The sequence below is a fragment of the Artemia sp. Qi Xiang Cuo genome, chromosome 14 (genome assembly GCF_049724085.1).
Source record: "Artemia sp. Qi Xiang Cuo chromosome 14, ASM4972408v1, whole genome shotgun sequence".
Classification (NCBI taxonomy): Eukaryota; Metazoa; Arthropoda; class Branchiopoda; order Anostraca; family Artemiidae; genus Artemia; species Artemia sp. Qi Xiang Cuo.
Window position 1 is genome coordinate 4,040,422 of NC_142807.1, and position 19,884 is coordinate 4,060,305.

The 19,884-nt window shown below is 34.9% G+C and overlaps 1 protein-coding gene across 2 annotated transcripts in view; it reads left to right on the forward strand.

Moving 5' to 3' along the window:
* Positions 1–11,507, forward strand: part of LOC148944053 (CTTNBP2 N-terminal-like protein) — a 125,410-nt gene extending 113,903 nt beyond the window's left edge. For both annotated transcript variants that reach the window (XM_089099684.1, XM_089099685.1), the window contains exon 11: positions 10,870–11,507. In XM_089099684.1, coding sequence (XP_088955810.1) covers positions 10,870–10,904 — 35 coding nt within the window. In that variant the 3' untranslated portion in view covers positions 10,905–11,507. The remainder of the gene's footprint in view (positions 1–10,869) is intronic.
* The last annotated feature ends 8,377 nt before the right edge of the window (positions 11,508–19,884 follow it).

Sequence of the window (19,884 nt, forward strand, 5' to 3'; positions counted from 1 at the left end):
AAGCAGCAGAACTTGTTTGAGTTATAACCGGTAATAAAAAAATGAACCCAAACTATATACACTAAACTGTTTTTTAAGAGCTGTAAATTAACAATAAAAAAAAAGAAATCAAATATCCTACGAAAGCAGCAGAACTTCTCTGAGGTGTAACCGGTAATAAAAAAATGACCCCAAACCATATACACTAAACTGTTTTTTAAGAGCTGTAAATTACCAACGAAGAAAAGAAATCATATATCTTACGAAAGCAGCAGAACTTGTCTTAGTTGTAACCGGTAATAGAAAAAAATGAACCCAAACTATATACACTAAACTGTTTTTTAAGAGCTGTAAATTACCAATAAAAAAAAAGAAATCAAATATCCTACGAAAGCAGCAGAACTTCTCTGAGGTGTAACCGGTAATAAAAAAATGAACCCAAACCATATACACTAACTGTTTTTTAAGAGCTGTAAATTACCAACGAAGAAATGAAATCAAATATCCTTCGAAAGCAGCAGAACTTGTCTTAGGTGTAACCGGTAATAAAATAAAAATGAACCCAAGACATATACTCTAAAATAATGAGTGAAAATGGAGAGTTATGAGTAGAGATAAAAAAGAACATTAACAAAGAGAAAAATAATTGAGCTATCCTGTCTTGTGGGATGTATTTCCGATTCCGTCTTGTGCTAGTTTTCATTTTGGCCTCCTTGACAACACTGAGCCTTTTGTTTCTTCTTCCTTTTTTCTTGTTGCTTTTTTGCTGCCATATACCCAAGCATTTTGTCAACACTTTGTTTAGCATCTCTATTCTGATGTAATACCCTCCTCTTTTTATTAAGAATCCAAAATATAGCATCCATGATTAGTGTATGGGCGCTATGTGAATAAAATGAAAAGATTGTTGGATGATTATTGCCTTAAATGTTGCTTCTTGTTTCGCTTTTTTCCCATTTTTTACGCTACTGTATTATTTCTGTTGATTTTGAAACGCGTGTTGATGTCGATTCAGATCAGCTTAAATATTTTATTCCTGCTAAATATTTGTAGTATGAGCTATGGCGTATAATCTACATGGAGGATTTTGATGAGACTAATGTCTGACTCCCTCGCACCAAAGTGAAAAATTAAATATGAATGCTTTTTTTCGTCATATAATGCCTACAAAGAATATTTAAAATATTGTGTATATTTAAACCCTTTTTAATACTACGAAGATCAACCAAGAATATAGGAGGGGTTGTTAAAAGGACATTTTTACTCATTATATTCTTTGCTATAAGTTTTTTATATTATGGCATTCCTCCTGCAGGTAATCCAAAGGACTGCCTATACCACATATATAGTATTTAAATTAACCTATATATATATATATATATATATATATATATATATATATATATATATATATATATATATATATATATATATATATATATTTGTATAGTATTTAATTGTATTTTATGATGGTAATTTTTATTAATAGAGATTGCATTTCTTTTTACCGAAAATACTCATACAAAACCTTGTTTGTTTGAAAAGAGTTTCAATTCTCGTTTGTTTTATTAAGTTTGAATTCTGAAATGATCAAAAGAGGTATTTGATTAAGCTTAAAAATATATAATTTTCTCCGCGTTAATTATATTTGTTACAATTATTTTTTCCTCTTTCTAAGTTTTTAATTTTATTCTAGTCTCTTTAAACATATCTATTCTATCTAATTTCTTTAAATCTCTATTTTGAATTATTTTTTTTTTTTAATCCTTTTTTTTAATTCTTCACTTGGTCATATGAACAAGATAGGCTTTTAATTAGGCTAAAAACCTATAAACTTTTCTTTGTGTTGATTATTGCCTCTTCTTTTTCATTTTTCTTTTGTCTTAAGCTTAAAAAAGACTAACAGCAGTTTCGAATGAAATGTGATTTTGGCGCTTATATTTTCCTTTGATCTTGTATAAATGTGGACTACCTATCACAAATATAGTACTTAAATGAACCTATGTAATACCCTATTCAAGATCTGTCTTGATTTGTTGGTAGTTCTAGAGAATTTCTTAATAGATTATGAGTGCTCTGTCATAGGCAGCGCGCTAGCGCTGCCTAAGTAAAGAACGATGTGGGCACAATGTGTTTTTTTTTTTTCAATACCCGGGCACTTCGTATCGAAGGAGTTGTCGTAGAAACTTCAAAAAGGGCTCATCCGATTGGAAATTGGAGTGGCTAGTGCCCTTTTTAATAGTCGAAAGTGATTGGAGGGCAACTAGCCCCCCCACGTCCATCATTCCCGAAAACACATACAATCAAAATTTTGAGATAGCCATTTTGTTCAGCGTAGTTTATTTCCAGATAGAAAATATATTTTTGAGGAGGAAACTCCCCCGCAACCCTCAGGGCAAGGATTATAAGTTGTACCCTGGGGGCATATAGGTTTTTATTGAAATCTTTGTCGTAGAAACTTGAAAAAGGGCTCATTCGATTTGAAATTAAAAGGGCTAGTACCCTTTTTATTAGTCGAAAGTGATTTGAGGGCAACTATCCCCCCTCTCAGGCCCCCATTTTCCCCAAACACATTCAATCTAATTTTTTGGATAGCCATTATATTCAACGTTATTTAAAGTTTTGGAAATTAGGTCTTTAAGAATGACAACCCCTCCCCCCACAGCCCTCAGGGCAAAAATTGTAAGTTATACCTTGGGAGCATATAAAGTTTTTGTTGAAAGCTTTGCCGTAAAAACTTCAAAAGGGCTCATTCAATTGGAAATTGAAAGGGATAGTGACTTTTTTAATAGTTGAAAGTGATTGGATAGTGACTAACGCCCCTCTCATGCCCACCATTTTCCCAAACACATCGAATTAAAAATTTTAGATATCCATTTTGTTCAACGTAGTTGAAAGTTCTGGAAATTAGGTCTTTTAGGATGATAACCCCCTCAGAGCCCTCAGTGCAAGGGTTATAAGTTATGCCCTGGGGCATATAAAGTTTTTATTGAAAGCGTTGTCGTAGAAACTTGAACAGGGCTCATTCAATTGAAAATTAATAGGGCTAGTACTTTTTTTAATAGTTGAAAGTGATTGCATAGCGACTAACGCCCCTCTCACGCCCACCATTTTGCCAAACACATTGAATTAAAATTTTGAGATATCTATTTTGTTCAACGTAGTTGAAAATTCTGGAAATTAGGTCTTTAAGGATGATAACCCCCTCAGAGCTCTCAGTGCAAGGCTTGTAAGTTATGCCTTGGGGCATATAAAGTTTTTATTGAAAGCGTTGTCGTAGAAACTTGAAAAGGGCTCATCAAATTGGAAATTGAAAGGGCTAGTGCCTTTTTTAATAGTTGAAAGTGATTGGATAGCGACTAACGCCCCTCTCACGCCCACCATTTTCCAAAACACATCCAATCAAAATTTTCAGATATCCATTTTGTTCAACGTAGTTGAACGTTCTGGAAATTAGGTCTTTTATGATGATACCCCCTCAGAGCCGTCAGTGCAAGGGTTGTAAGTTTTGCCCTGGGGGCATATAAGGCTTATATACAAAGTTGTTGTATAAATCATAGGCAGCGCGATCGCGCTGCCTAAGAAAAAGAACGGGGACACTCGAGAAAGAGACAAAAACGGGGACTAAGTAAAGAAGAGGACAACCCCCCGCAAACCTAGGGGTAAGGGTTTTAAGATATGCCCTGGGGGCATAAAAGAACGATGTAGGCACAATGTATTATTTACTAATTTTTTCCTTTAGAGTAGAGCACTTCGTATCGAAGAAGTTGTCGAAAAGCGGTCATTCAATGGCAAATTGGAGTGGCTTGTGCCCTATTTAAGATTCGAAAGTGAATGGATGGCGAGTAATAACCCTTTGACGCCCTCCATTTACCGAAACACCTCCAATGCAAATTTTAAGATAGCCATTTTGTTCAGCGTAGTTGATTTCCAGATATAAATTATTTTTTTGAGGACAGTCCTCCACAGTCCTTAGGGCAAGGGTTGTAAGTTATGCCCTGGGGGCATATAAGGTTTTTTATAGAAGGCGTTGTCGTAGAAACTTCAAAAAAGGCTCATTCGATTGAAAATTCAAAGGGCGAATACCCTTTTAAATAGTCAAAAGTGATTGGATGGCAACTAACCCGCCTCTCACGCCTACCTTTTCCCCAAACACATCTAATCAAAACCTTGAGATATCCATTTTATTCAACGTAGTTTTAAGTTCTGTAAATTAGGTCTTTGAGGATGAAACCCCCCCCCCCCCCCCACAGCCCTCAGGGTAAGGGTTGTATATTATGCTCGGGGGCATATAAGGTTTTTATATAACGTGTTGTCGTAGAAACTTCAAAAAGGGCTCATTCGATTGGAAATTGAAATGGCTAGGGCCCTTTTTAATAGTCGAAAATGATTGGAAAGCAACTAACACCCTTTCCAGGCCCACCATTTCCCCAAACACATCCAATAAAGATTTTGAGATTGCCATTTTGTTCAGCGTAGTTTATTTCCAGATAGAAATTATATTTTGAGGACTCACGCCCCTCTCACGCCCACCATTTTCCAAAACACATCCAATCAAAATTTTCAGATATCCATTTTGTTCAACGTAGTTGAACGTTCTGGAAATTAGGTCTTTTATGATGATACCCCCTCAGAGCCGTCAGTGCAAGGGTTGTAAGTTTTGCCCTGGGGGCATATAAGGCTTATATACAAAGTTGTTGTATAAATCATAGGCAGCGCGATCGCGCTGCCTAAGAAAAAGAACGGGGACACTCGAGAAAGAGACAAGAAACGAGGACTAAGTAAAGAGGGGGACAATCCCTCACATCCCTCAGGGCATGGGTTTTAAATTATGCCCTGGGGGCATATAAGAACGATGTTGGCAGAATGTATTATTTAGTAAATTTTTCCTTTAGAGCAGGGTATTTCGTATCGAAGAAGTTGTCGAAAATGGCTCATTCAATCGGAAATTGGAGTGGCTTTACCCTTTTTAATAGTCGAAAGTAATTGGAAGGCGACTAACACCCCTTCCAAGCCCACCGTTTCCAGAAACACATCCAATTAAAATTTTGGTATAGCCATTTTGTTCAGCGTAGTTGAATTCCAGATAGAAACTATGTTTTTGAGGACAGTCCTCCACAGCCCTTAGGGCAAGGGTTGTAAGTTATGCCCTGGGGGCATATACGGTTTTTCTTATAGAAGGCGTTGTCGTAGAAACTTCAAAAAAGGCTCATTGGATTGGAAATTCAAAGGGCTAGTTCCCTTTTTAATAGTCGAAAGTGATTAGAGGGCAACTAACCCGCCACTCACGCCTACCTTTTCCCCAAACACATCTAATCAAAACTTTGATATAGCCATTTTATTCAACGTAGTTTTAAGTTCTGTAAATTTGGTCTTTGAGGATGACAACCCCCCCCCCCACAGCCCTCAGGGAAAGGGTTGTAAATTATGCTCGGGGGCATATAAGGTTTTTATATAACGCGTTGTCGTAGAAACTTCAAAAGGGCTCATTTGATTGGAAATTGAAATGGCTAGGGCCCTTTTTAATAGTCGAAAATGATTGGAAAGCAACTAACACCCTTTCCAGGCCCACCATTTCCCCAAATACGTCCAATAAAGATTTTGAGATTGCCATTTTGTTCAGCGTAGTTTATTTCCAGATAGAAAATATATTTTTGAGGAAGACACTCCCCCACAACCCTCAGGGCTAGGATTATAAGTTATGCCCTGGGGGCATATAAGGTTTTTTATTGAAATCTTTGTCGTAGAAACTTAAAAAGAGCTCGTTCGATTTGAAATTCAAAGGGATAGTACCCTATTAGTCGAAACTGATTTGAGGGCAACTAACCCCCCTCTCAGGCTCCCATTTTCCCCAAACACATCCAATCAAAATTTTTAGATAGCCATTTTATTCAACGTAGTTGAAAGTTTTGGAAACTAGGTCTTTAAGGATGACAACCCCTCTCCCCACAGCCATCAGGGCCGGGATTGTAAGTTATACCTTGGGGGCATATAAAGTTTTTGTTGAAAGCATTGCCGTAGAAACTTCAAAAGGGCTCATTCAATTAGAAATTGAAAGGGCTAGTGCCTTTTTTAATAGTTGAAAGTGATTGGATAGCGACTAACGCCCCTCTCACGCCCACTATTTTCCCAAAAACATTGAATTATAATTTTGAGATATCCAATTTGTTTAATGTTGTCGAACGTTTTGGAAATTAGGTCTGTTCGTATGATAACCCCCTAAGAGCCCTTAGGGCAAGGGTTGTAAGTTATGCCCTGGGGCATATAAAGTTTTATTGAAAGTTTTGTCGTAGAAACTTCTAAACAGCTCATTCATTTGGAAATTGAAAGGGCTAGTGCCTCTTTTAATAGTTGAAAGTGATGGATGGCGCCTAAAGCCCCTCTCAAGCCCACCATTTTCCCAAACACATCCAATCAAAATTTAGAGATAGCCAATTTGATCAACGTAGTTGAAAGTTCTGGAAATTAGGTTTTTTAGGATGATAACCCCCTCACAGCCCTCAGTGCAAGGCTTGTAAGTTATGCCCTGGGCATATAAGGTTTTTATTGAAAGTATTGTAGTAGAAACTTCAAAAGAGGGTCATTCAATTGGAAATTTAAAGGGATAGTGCCTTTTTTTAACAGTTGAAAGTGATTGGATAGCGACTAACGCCCCTCTCACGCCCACCATTTTCATAAACACATCCAATCAAAATTTTTAGATATCCATTTTGTTCAACGTAGTTGAACGTTCTGGAAATTAGGTCTTTTATGATGATACCCCCTCAGAGCCGTCAGTGCAAGGATTGTAAGTTTTGCCCTGGGGACATATAAGGTTTATATACAAAGTTGTTGTATAAATCATAGGCAGCGCGATCGTGCTGCCTAAGTAAAGAACGGGGACACTCGAGAAAGAGACAAGAAACGAGGACCAAGTAAAGAGGACACTCCCCCACAACCCTCAGGAAAAGTGTTTTAAGCTAAGCCCAAAGGGCATATAAGAACTATGTTGGCACAATGTATTATTTATTAATTTTTTCCTTTAGAGTAGGGCACTTCGTATCGAAGAAGTTGTCGTAGAAACTTCGAAAATAGCTCATTCAATTGGAAATTGGAGTGGCTTATGCCCTCTTTAATAGTCAAAAGTGATTGGAAGACAACTAACATCCCTTCCACGCCCACCATTTCCTGAAACACATCCAATCAAAATTTTGAGATAGCCATTTTGTTCAGCGTGGTCGATTTCCAGCTAGAAATTATGTTTTTGAGGACAGCCCTTTGGGCAAGGGTTGTAAGTTATACCCTGGGGGCATATAAGGTTTTTTATAGAAGGAGTTGTCGTAGAAACTTTAAAAAAGGCTCATTCGATTGGAAATTCAAAGGGTTATTGCCCTTTTTTATAGTAGAAAGTGATTAGAGGGCAACTAACCCGCCACTCACGCCCACATTTTCCCCAAACACGTCTAATCAAAACTTTGAGATAGCAATTTTATTCAACATATTTTTAAGTTCTGGAAATTAGGTATTTGAGGATGACACCCCCTCCCCCACATCCCTCAGGGCAAGGGTTGTAAATTATGCCCAGGGGGCATATAAGGTTTTTACATAACGCGTTGTCGTAGAAACTTCAAAAAGGGCTCATTCGATTGGCAATAGAAATGGCTAGGGCCCTTTTTAATACTCGAAAGTGATTGGAAAGCAACTAACACCCCTTCCACGCCCACCATTTCCCCAAACACATCCAATAAAGATTTTGAGATAGCCATTTTGTTCCACGCAGTTCAAAGTTCAGGAAAATATACCTCTGAGCAGGACACTCCCCCCACAGTCTTCAGGGCAAGGGTTATAAGTTATGCCCTGGGGACATATTAATTGGGGGTATAAGGTTTTTATTGAAATCTTTATGGTAGAAACTTGAAAAAGGGCTCATTCTATTGGAAATTCAAAGGGCTGGTGCCATTTTTAATAGTCAAAAGTGATTGGAAGGCAACTAACCCCGCTCTTACGCCCATCTTTTCTCCAAACACATCCAATCAATATTGTTGATAGTCATTTTATTCAATGTAGTTGAAATTTTTTGAAATTAGGTCTTTAAGGATGACAACCCCACCCCCCCCCCACAGCCCTCTGGGCAAGGGTTGTAAGTTATGCCCTGGGTGCATATGAGGTTTTTATTGAAAGCGTAGAAACTTCAAAAGGGCTCATTCAGTTGGAAATTGAAAGGGCTAGTGCCTTTTTTAATAGTTGAAAGTGATTGGAGAGCGACTAACGCCCCTCTCACGCCCATCATTTTCCCTAACACATCCAATCAAAATTTTGAGATATCCATTTTGTTCAACGTAGTTGAAAGTTCTTGAAATAAGGTCTTTTAGGATGATAGCCCCCTCAGAGCCCTCAGTGCAAGGGTTGTAAGTTATGCCCTGGGGGCATATAAACTTTATATAGAAAGTTGTTATAGAAATTTCAAAAAGGGCTCATTTGATTGGAAATTGAAATTTTCCTTTTTAATAGTAGAAAGTGAGTGGAGAGTAATTAACCTCCCTTTTATGCCCACCATTTTCCCAAAAACATTCATTAAAGTTTAGAGATAGCCATTTTGTTCAACGTAGTTGAAAGTTCTGGAAATTATGTATTTAAGGATGACAAACCCCCCAGAGCCTCAAGGGCAAAGGTTGTAAGTTCTGCCCTGGGGGCATATAAGGTTTTTATTGATAGAATTGTCGTAAAACTTCAAAAATGATTCCCTCCATTCCCAATTATGATGAATATTGACTTTGGTACCAATTAAAAGCGAATGGAAGGTAACTAACCCCCCTCTAACGCTAATCCTTTCTTAAAGCACGCGTAAGAAAAATTTTCTTATATTCATGTTGGTCAGCAGCTTTGAAAGTCCGAGTCATTCGGTCTTTGAGGCTGTCCCCCCCCCCCCCCAGCACTCAGGGCAAGGGTTGTAAGTTATGCCCTTGGGGCATATAAGATTTTTATTGAAAGTTTTGTCGTATAAACTTCAAAAGAGCTCATTTCATTGGAAATTGAAAGGGCTAGGGCCATTTTTAATTGTTGAAAGTGATTAGAGTGACTACCGCCCCTCTCACGTCCACCATTTCTCCAAACACATCCAGTCAAAATTTTGAGATAGCCATGTTGTTTAACATAGTTGAAAGTTCTGGAAATTCGGTCTTAGAGGATGACAACCACCCTAACAGACCTTAGGGTAAGGGTTGTAATTTATGCCCTAGGGACATATAAGGTGTTTATAGACAGCTTTGTCGTTTCCAAAAGGGCTCATTCAATTGTAAATCGAAAGGCATAGTGCCCTTATTAATAGTCGAAAATGATTGGTAGGTTTGACATTTTTAGAGTTAATATCAATGTGACCACAATGTATTATTTTTTGTGGTTGTTCTTGTTTAGACCAAGGTACTTCGTATCGAAAGAGTTGTCGTGGGAACTTCGAAAAGGACTCATTCGATTGAAAATAGAAAGGGCTGATGCCCTTTTTAATAGTCGAAAAAGACTTGAGGGCAACTAATCCCCCTTTCACTCCCATCCTCCCGCGGCAACCATCCCATTTCTGCTGTTAAAATTTAACCAAATAAAAAGAGCGTAAGTTTATCCAAGCTATCAAAGAAAGTAAACAGATTTTTTTTTTTTGCGAATGCTATCAAGTTTTCCATTTCAGTTGAACTAGAGGAGGTATGAAACTAAATTAAACACTGCTATTTGTGCCCAGATTTTTAAGATGGTGTATGTTGTTAAAAATTGCTGAAAATTTTTCTCCAGCATACAAATAGCAGGCCAAACTATAAAGTCTTAAAAAACGAAAAGATTTAAAGTGTTATTTTCTTTTTCCCTGAAAAGACTATGTCAATATAAAACGAACAGAAATTAATTAAAAAAACTTTTTCCACAAAATAAGTTTTTCAAAGAAAAGTAAAGAACTCCATTAAACAAAAAATGAGCAAAAATAAATTCAAATAATCTACCAAGCGTGAAACTACCACAAATCAGGATCGATAAATAAATGAAACCCAAAATAAACAGAAATTACTATAATTAACCGATTCAAACTCAAAACGAGCAGAAATTAACATAAGTTGGGCGTAAAACCCCTATGCCTTCCCAAGGCCAGAACAAAATTTGCACTTTACTGAAAAAATAAAAATGAATGTGTATTGTCAGTTTAATATAGGCTACATATACTGATATTTAGTAATCAAAATGTTAATATTATTTGATTTATTAAAGTTATAATAGTAAAAACATTTATATTTTTTCAGTAAAGTGCAAATTTTGTTCTGGCCTGGGGAAGACATAGGGGTTTTGCACCCAACTTATGTTAATTTCTGCTCGTTTTGAGTTGACTCGGTTAATTATTGTTATTTCTGTTCGTTTGGGGATGGGGTAAACGGAATATTTTGATTGAAGTTTGGGGATGAGGTAAACGGAATACGAATTATGTTACGAAGATGAGAGTTACTTTGATCAGAGATAAAAAGTGGCAGAATTAAAGGGCTCAGGGAGGTCACTATGTAGCTTTTTTATTCACAGATTCAGTATATTTCCATTTATACTACTACTACTAACAACTCACCGCAGCACCAAGCTGCCTGAGGCCAACACAGCTATACACGCTCCTCCACCCCATTCTATTCAAAGCCTCCCTCTTTACATTCTCCTAGAAACCCGTTTCCTTTAAATTTATTTTTATAACATCGTCCCACCCCAGACGAGGACGACCTGCTTTCCATTTAGCCGTAGACGGTTGGCCAATCTTCGGCAATCTGTCATCCTTCATCCGCAGAACGTACCCTAGTCATCTCAACCTTTCTTTCATTATAGCCCTAGAAAGTGGGATTGAGTCCCAATCGAAGTAATTTTACCATTTTTGCTGACATGATATCATTTCAGGTCCAACTGAACTAGTAACTGATAGTACTTCATGACGAGTGAACTGTTTTTATTCTGATGATCCAAGGAGGATCCCCTCGGATGAGTAGGTGGAGCAGCTAAGTAGTATTCGCAATATGCAACAAGGTGACTAACAGTCAAGTTTAGTCATCTTTATATGTTAAAGACGTTGATATTGATGTTGTGATTTTGTTTGTCAACTGTATCGAAATGCAACGAATCTGGAGAACAGAGTAGTTCATATTGAAATTTTAATTATCCAGTATTTCATAGTGCGTACATCACTAGATTTTAAAGGTTATTTTTTTAGCATACAAAATAGGTACCGACGATGAAAATGTATTCCAAAAGGAACTTCTTTCCACACTGTAGGATTTCCTTCCTCTGTTACTTTATACTTGATTATTCATTTTGTATGCTGCAAATGAAGGAGTAAGTATTGTTGTTAACCAAGTATAGGAAAAGATCTTTCTAGAAATCATATTTTGTAAGTTAAATTGCAAAAATTGAATCACTTACTACGTTGTATAATATTGTAAGACAGGTAAACAGTCTAGGACAAGATTGCAAGAAGAAGAATGATCAAATTCAAGTAAAATCTAACAACAGAAGTAAAATAGAAGCTTAGATTGCTTGGATTTATTGTTCGAGTAGCAGCCCTTATATATATATATATATATATATATATATATATATATATATATATATATATATATATATATATATATATATATATATATATATATATATATATATATATATATATATATATATATATATATATATATATATATATATATATATATATATATATATATATATATATATATATATATATATATATATATATATATATATATATATATATATATATATATGCTAATGGATCACCTTCTCCAATAAATGAACTCAATGGCCAAATAAACTTAAACTGATTTGGTTCACTGTTCGAGTAACAATTGTCACATCTCTGCTAAAGGACGAACAGCTTGTTTGTAATCTAACACCACCAGTAATAGTCTACACGGTGTCAGTGTATGTAGCATAGCGCTACCAGTACCACTACTGATGGTCTTAGGCAATAGTATCATGGCCGAGCGGTGCCATCTAAGAGTTCTTCCCGCACTTATATTATAACCAGTTTGGGTACGACAATTGCACTAGCCTACCTGTGGGGGCAGTAAGAACCACACTATTTGGCCTAAGGCTCCAGAACCTGTGCCACCACTAATAAATATGTCCTGTAGGGGGACGGGTCCTCCGGTGGATACTACAATGACGATAACTCCCAATACACTCTTCCTAACCCTACCAGAGTTTGGTGAAAATAATCAATACAATCGTAGAAAAAATAACTCACTTTTATTTACCAATACCAGCTCCAGCATTAAGTCGCTGGTAACCTCTAGATGGGAACTAACTCAAACTCTTGTGTATCTGCTAATGAACGAATTTTGGCAAGGTAGTAAACTAAATGGTCAAACCGAAATCGGATTTATTTGCTTACTGTTCGAATAATAGCCCTTATAGCAGATCCGGCATCTCATTGGCCAACGACCAAAATTACCTCAAATGTATTTGGCCCCCTGTTCGAATAACAGCTCTTACATCTCTGCTAACTGACAAGCAGCTATTTTGAGAGTAAATAAATTGAATGGTCTAAATTAACTCTGATTAATTAGGTCACTGTTTGTATAGCATCTCTTGTATATCCGCAAATGGGCGAATTTTTTTCCAAGTAATTAACTCAGTGACCAATAAAAACTCAGATTGGTTTGACTCCTGTCGAAATAGCAGCCCTTGTCTGCGATAAGTTACTGTCTATAATCTATAAACTGTGATGTAAACAATGGATGAATTTCCTGACTTGCAGCCCTTGCCCTAAGGGATGTGGTAGGGACATAATTACTTTGTTTCCCCAAAGACATAATTACTGGACTTTTCAACTATGCTGAAGAAAATGGCTATCTCAAAATTTTGATAAGATGTGTTTGGGAAAATGAAGGGCGTGGAGGGGAGTTGGCTGCCCTCCAATCACTTTTGACTCTTAAAAAGAACACTAGAACTTTCAATTATTAAGGTGACCAATAAAACTCAGGTCAACTTTCAGTGACCAATAAAAACTCAGATTGGTTTGACTCCTGTCGAAATAGCAGCCCTTGTCTATCTGCTAGTGCACAAATGTCGGCCAATAAATTCAATGACCATGGGTCAAAATAAAGTTTTATAAATAAGATTCATTGGATTCAATGTTTAAATAGCAGCTCTACCATCTTTACTAATGAATGAGCTAGGATTTAGTTCATGTATGCACTAAAACGTGTTGAGTTTCTGTTATTATTGGATATGAGTACTCTGATAATAAAAGAAAATGGACTATTTTATTGAAAATTGATACGCAAAAGCAATTAATTGTATTTTATGATGGTAATTTTTATTAATAGAGATTGCATTTCTTTTTACCGAAAATACTTATACAAAACCTTGTTTGTTTGAAAAGAGTTTCAATTCTCGTTTGTTTTATCAAGTTTGAATTCTGAAATGATCAAAAGAGGTATTTGATTAAGCTTAAAAATATATAATTTTCTCCGCGTTAATTATATTTGTTACAATTATTTTTTCCTCTTCCTAAGTTTTTAATTTTTATTCTAATCTCTTTAAACATATCTATTCTATCTAATTTCTTTAAATCTCTATTTTGAATTAAATTTTGTTTTTGATTTTAGTCCTTTTTTTAATTCTTCCCTTGATCATATGAACAAAATAGGCTTTTAATTAAGCTTAAACCTATAAAATTTTCTTTGTGTTGATTATTGCCTCTTCTTTTTCTTTTGTCTTTTGTCTTGAGCTTAAAAAAGACTAACAGCAGTTTCGAATTAAGTGTGATTTTGCCTCTTATATTTTCTTTCGATCTTGTATAAATGTGGACAACCTATATCACAAATATAGTATTTAAATGAACCTATGTACTAGCCTATTCAAGATCTGTCTTGATTTGTTAGTGGTTCTAGAGAATTTCTTAGTAGATTATGAGTGCTCTGTTCAAGAATAATGCCATTTGTCTTTTTAACTTTGTCTTTCCAAAATTGTTCTTCAAAAAGCAAAAGTATAAAATTTTATATTTTGTATATGAAACTCACATGTTTATGAAATTCAGAACATCCTTCACGCTAATTCACGACAGTACACAAGTATTTGTTTTGGCGGGGGAAGGGGCTCAAGAAAACTTTTCAGTCCTTTTTATGCAATATGTTGCTGATAAATATATTTTTTTGTGTAGTTTTTAACTTGGGAATGCCCTGTTTCCGTTGGCACATGCTTACTAAAAGGACTGTGTTTGGAACTAGCGCTAAAATAAATCCTCGCAGTATTAAAGTCTGTGTTTCCCTGGGAAAGTCTTGGTATATTATTTTTCTGCTTCCTTGGTTTAATATATCAACGAACGACAAAAATTGGTTGTCACTATAGTAACTATAGTAATTTGGGAACTATAGTTGAGGCTCAACTGCATCCATCTACTGAACTATGTTTCTGAAATTTGCTGTATTGGGCTTTTAAGATTAAAAATAATTTGAAAATTGATTGGAAATCGTCAAAAAAGGGACAATTTTTCTATTTTATAGGCAAGTTTAAAACTTTCTCTAAGAAAATCCTAAATAATATTATAATTTTGGCTTTGTGAATGAACAATTTTGAAACTAATGAATCAAATGATACAAGTATCTTAGCCTTTTGGTGAAAGGTGCATCTGCAGGCTTGTCGCGAAATCGCTTGTTTTAAAGGGAACATATACCTTAAGCAGCCTGAGACTGGCGCATGTTATGGGCTTCTCTGCTGTCCCGCCCTGTTTAAAGAACCAATAGAATCAAATTAAACCTCGGCACAGAGGAAAATGGCTTTACGCTTGGAATTATTTTTGTTTGATTTATCTATACCAAAAAGGGGGTAGGTTGGTATCTCTCACTGCTTTATTTCTTAAAAAAAAACACTTCTCCGTGAAGCTTTAGCCATTATAAAGCCGGGCTTTGGAGTCGGTTATAATTTATACCGACTCCGATCCCAGACGTTTAATATACGGACTCCGGCTCCTGAAACTTTAAACATAATTGCTCCAGCTCCGACTCCATGCTGTAATACTTCCCTTTTCGTAAAGGTCCCTCGTCGTAAAAAGTACAGAGATTTATCAAATTCTTTTCTAAATATAATTCTAATAATTATTTTTATGTTATTAAAAATATAAATTTAATAGCTAATATAGTCTTATAAATCTTATATTTTGTATTGACAGAATTGCTATAGAGTGCAGAAGAGGTATCTCTGCCAATCTTTTAAGCATTTCCCTATCTCATTAATTCTCAAACTGTGGTACGCGTACCCCCTGGAGGTAGGCAAAATTTGTCAGGGGTACGCCGCCGGCCATCAAAAAAGTAAAACAACCCTTTAACTCTAGGACTGATAATTTTATTTTTATTAAGAGAGAAAATTAATTTTTATTAAATATCAATATTCACAAAAAAAAAACAAATCAAACAGACCTACCACGTGAAAATCTATACAGATTTGTATGTAAATTTTTTTTCTCTCTAGGGATATTCGGTATGCCCACCCCCACAGTTATGCAATTTGCCCATTATGCTTTAAAACTATATTAAAAGGCATTGTTTGTATACTGGTTGCCAATGAGACATCTCAGCAATATCCCAAGAACAACTGAGGGTATTAACTTGAAATTTTTTGGGCTACTACCGTTACAACTTCTGCTCTTGCAATTTTAGCTATAATTTACTTAGTAGGTCTATCGGTAACTGAGAAGGGGTACTTAAAATGTTTTGTGGGTAAAAAGGGGTACAGTGCTCTAAATAAGTTTGAGAACCACAGCCCTATCTTTCTGCATTTTATATATAATTTATTTGCAAATATTATATGAATATTTTTCAATAGTGATAAAAATAATTGAATAAATTTTTTCTGTAGTAGTACTGCAATGCTATGGTGCAAAAAAAAATATTTTACTATAATTAGCCAATTTGTTTAATGTGTAATTTGTTTATTATTGCCACTTTTTAGTAGTATTTAAGAGTGTTCGGCTTGACTCCAGCCTTTATGCATTTCCATAACTCCGACTCTATTGAGCAGAAATTTACTGTAACTCTGACTCCAACGCCCTGTTTTAAAGTCAAGATCACGCCTTTGCAAGCGTTTTATTAGAAAACAGCTCTTTAACCTAAATTAGTCATTAATTTATAATTAAGTGTCGAAAAAGTCTCAACAGTAGCAGCTGTGATCATAACGTGCGAATCTCATATCTTTCAAACTAAGAAGATTGTTGATTATGAAACCCTTCTAACGAAAAAAGACTCATGATTGGACAATTAATCATAATTGTGGATAATCTTAGAATTGGATTCGGGAAATCTTCTCGGTTCCCAAAATGATTCTACCGTCAGTTTGAAATAAAGGAAGCTCTATCTTAGGTTTCTGTTTATTATGGAAATATCCATTGCTTTGATTTTCAGCAAGTCTCTTAATGAAAATGCTATTTCTCTTGCAATATTAATTGTTAATTGCCTCTCCTGTATGAAGGAGATCGCTACTCTTTAAATTATCATTATTTATTGATATTATATAATTGTATAACTTGATAAATAAAGTGAGATCAGTACTGTCTAATTCATCCTTATTTAATGTCTGGGATCATTCCTAATGAAAAAGAAATAAGTTGTTGTCTACAAGGAAAAGAATCCTTCTTAGCCATTGCTGGCGCATAGGGTATGGAAACGACGATTGATTGTCACTGAGTGACATTTTATGTGTCACTTAAAATGCAATGCCAAGAGGATAATGTTGTTAGGATTTGATATCGGTTTATTATTTGACTTGATATTTATTGTTTTTATGTTGCCCAATATTTTACCAAAAGCGTTTTTGAGTTAGTTTCCAGGATTAATGAACAATCCCGGAAAGTAGTGTGCTGAGTTTGACTGCATTATATACTGTTGTTTTTAAAGACCAAATCACTACCTAGGACACGAGGTAAAAAAATTATTTTCCATTTGTGCCTGGCCCGGCTAGGTCTGTTCATACCTGAAACCTAGAATTTCTTTCCTTTTTTTTGTTTCAAAATTATGAAGCTTTTCGTCAATTTTTCGTCAGTATTGTTACTTTGAAAAGTGAAAATGAGTCAACTTCAAAACGCTTTTTGCCTCTAAAAATTCAAACATTCCCAAAAACGATTACACCTTCAATGGAAAGCAACGTCTTTTTAAGCTGTCTGGCTCCATTCTTTTTAAGCTATGCCTCCTTCTTTTTTAATTGAGTGCCTGCTACACACAAAACTGCGTAACTCCAATGAACTCCATAACTCCAATTTTCCCTAAAAATTATATTCCTGATTTTTCCTAGTTTTTAATAGATACATGGTTGTCAAGGCTGTACCCATGATTTTTGTTGGGGGGGGGGGTTAGAATAAAAACCGCATCAAAAATTTGTTTATATGTAATTTTTATGTTTTTACGAGTAGGATAAACATTTCTGTTGAGGGGGTCAAACCCCCACTGTGCACATCCTTAATGGTTACGAAAGTTTTCACTAAACTCAACCAATCAGATTTCGTTTTCACTGTCCTCGGTTCTTTGAACTTCTTTCTGTCAAAAATACTGTTCATTGTATAATTCAAAGCAGTTAGAATAAAGTGCGTTTTAAATAAGATAGGAGATATGACACTGAAAGGATAAGTAGTGGAACTGCCTTTAAGTCATATTTGCACTGCCACAACGTCCTTTGAATAATAGTGGCTGCCGATTTTCAAGCACTTTTAGTTTATAATGCTAGCCTTAAACTATCTTGAACTGAACAACTGTAGGCGAGTTCGATTGATAATCAAACTCTTGATTGTTGGATTGTTTAAGGAAAGCAAAATCAAACAAATCACAAAAAAAAAAAATCAAACAGACCTACCACGTGAAAATCTATACAGATTTGTTTGTGGCAAAATCTGTATAGAGTTGTGGCAAAATTTTTGTCCAAAGTACGAAAAGTCCTGCAATCTGGAAATTCAGAATTATTATTTGGAGTTTTTATGATTGAACCGGACCTTCTGCCCCCCCCCCCTGCTAATAAAGTCGGACTTCCGATATTCTTGAGGCATATCAAGGAAAATATCATTAAATATCAAAGACCAAATTAGAAAAAATAAAGAACAACCCAAAACTCGATTGAAGTAGGGTTGATGATTTTACAATCCAAACAAGAATCTGATGGTCGGGTTGTAAATCAATGAATTGTAGAATAAGAAAATATTACTTGAAAGAATGATTCTCAAAAGAAGAAGTAAATATATATTTTGTCATTTTGGTTGAAATTGGATTTTAATTGACCGCAGTTTTTTATAGAAAACATAGAATTACAAATATCAATCCACTTTTCGCTTTAGAAAATCGAAAGGTTAGTTTTTTTTTCTAAAAAAGCTAAAAACCGAAATGTTTCATTTTCGTATATAAAACCATAGACAAACTTGCTTCCACGCGGTGCCGGGGTGTAATATTAAAAACAAACGAAACAGGGATTATTTAGAACAACACGGGACGATTCCAGTCCATAGAAATGCACCCCCGAGTCTTTTCTGATTTTCTCCTTGCTAAGTAGGTCTTATTAATCTCTAAACATAGCTTTTAAATTATAAGCTAGTAAACATTTGTAGTATTAGATATTTTAATCGTTATAAATCTTGATCTGTTGGTTGATTTTGCTTTCAAGCGTTTATGCTTTGGAGAAGGATCTTTATTATCCTACTTCTGTCTTCTTCTTTTATTTTCCTTTATTTGAAAATTCCTAGTCTCATTTGACTGTTAATTTTGCGTAATTTTATGTTTTTTATGGCTCCTTTTTTGTTTTAGTTTTATAGTTAATTTTTATATTTATTTAACTGTTTTAAGTAGATACTACTATATCTTGCGTTTGCTCAATTGAACTTTTGTTCGTTTCTTATAGGATTGGTGGTAATTGTGTTAACCTAATTCAATTATTAACATGAAATTTAATACTCGTTTTGTTCATATTTATTTTGTGGTGTTAGCTTTTGTTTATAATATTCTAACTCCTTTTTTCTTATCTATAAGTTATCGAATATTTGAAAGTGTCTTTTATTTGTGTGAAAAAAAATAGAGAAAACAGTGGTTGGTGCAAAGTTTTAATACGGAATTTAGTGCTTTATAATCCTTACAAGTAAAAATTCGTTTCGAAAATCAAATTGAAAATCAAATTGAAAAATCGAAAAGTTTTAATTTACCCCCTCCCCCCCCCCCCCAATTGACCTGCCTGAACAATAATACAGATTTTTTTTGAGCCAGTGAGTCACTGAAATTGCTATATGAACTGCTTGAAGATCTTCCTTATCTTTGTTTTATCGTTTTGTCTCTTTATTTTTTTTTTTTTTTTATCCGTTTTCCCTTATTTCTTCCTTTTTTATCCTTTTTTATAACCAGTTTTAGGACCAATTCATCTCAATTAGTTGATTACTTGTTAGCAATCTGTTTTTTGGGGCTACAAAATAAGTAACTCCTTTATTCAAGAGTTACTTCAGTTATTTCCTATTTTTATTTTGTTTATTTTTTAATTCTAAGTTGTATCTGATGTATTTCTTTTTACTTTTTTTTTATAAAAAAAAGCTAAAAATTAGTTTGGGGTAAGATAATTGTGTTGAACTTAAAAGAAATGTAGAACGCCCCCTCCCCCCCCCCCCTCTTCTTTTTGATTCCTTTGACTGTAAATATTCATTTTAAAGATTTCTAAACGGTTTGTCTTCCGTGATTAGTCTAAATGACATCACCAATCGCTATAGAATACCCCCAGTCCTGTTGTCTCTTTCTCGCGTATTGTACGCTAATCTAAGCAGGTTTATCAAGGGTTTATTTAATGTGATTATTAGATTGTTATATTTTGTTGAATGGCTTATTTCTGTAAAATAAACTATAACAAGTGTTTTTAACTAGGATAAATTATTGTCTTCAAGGCTAT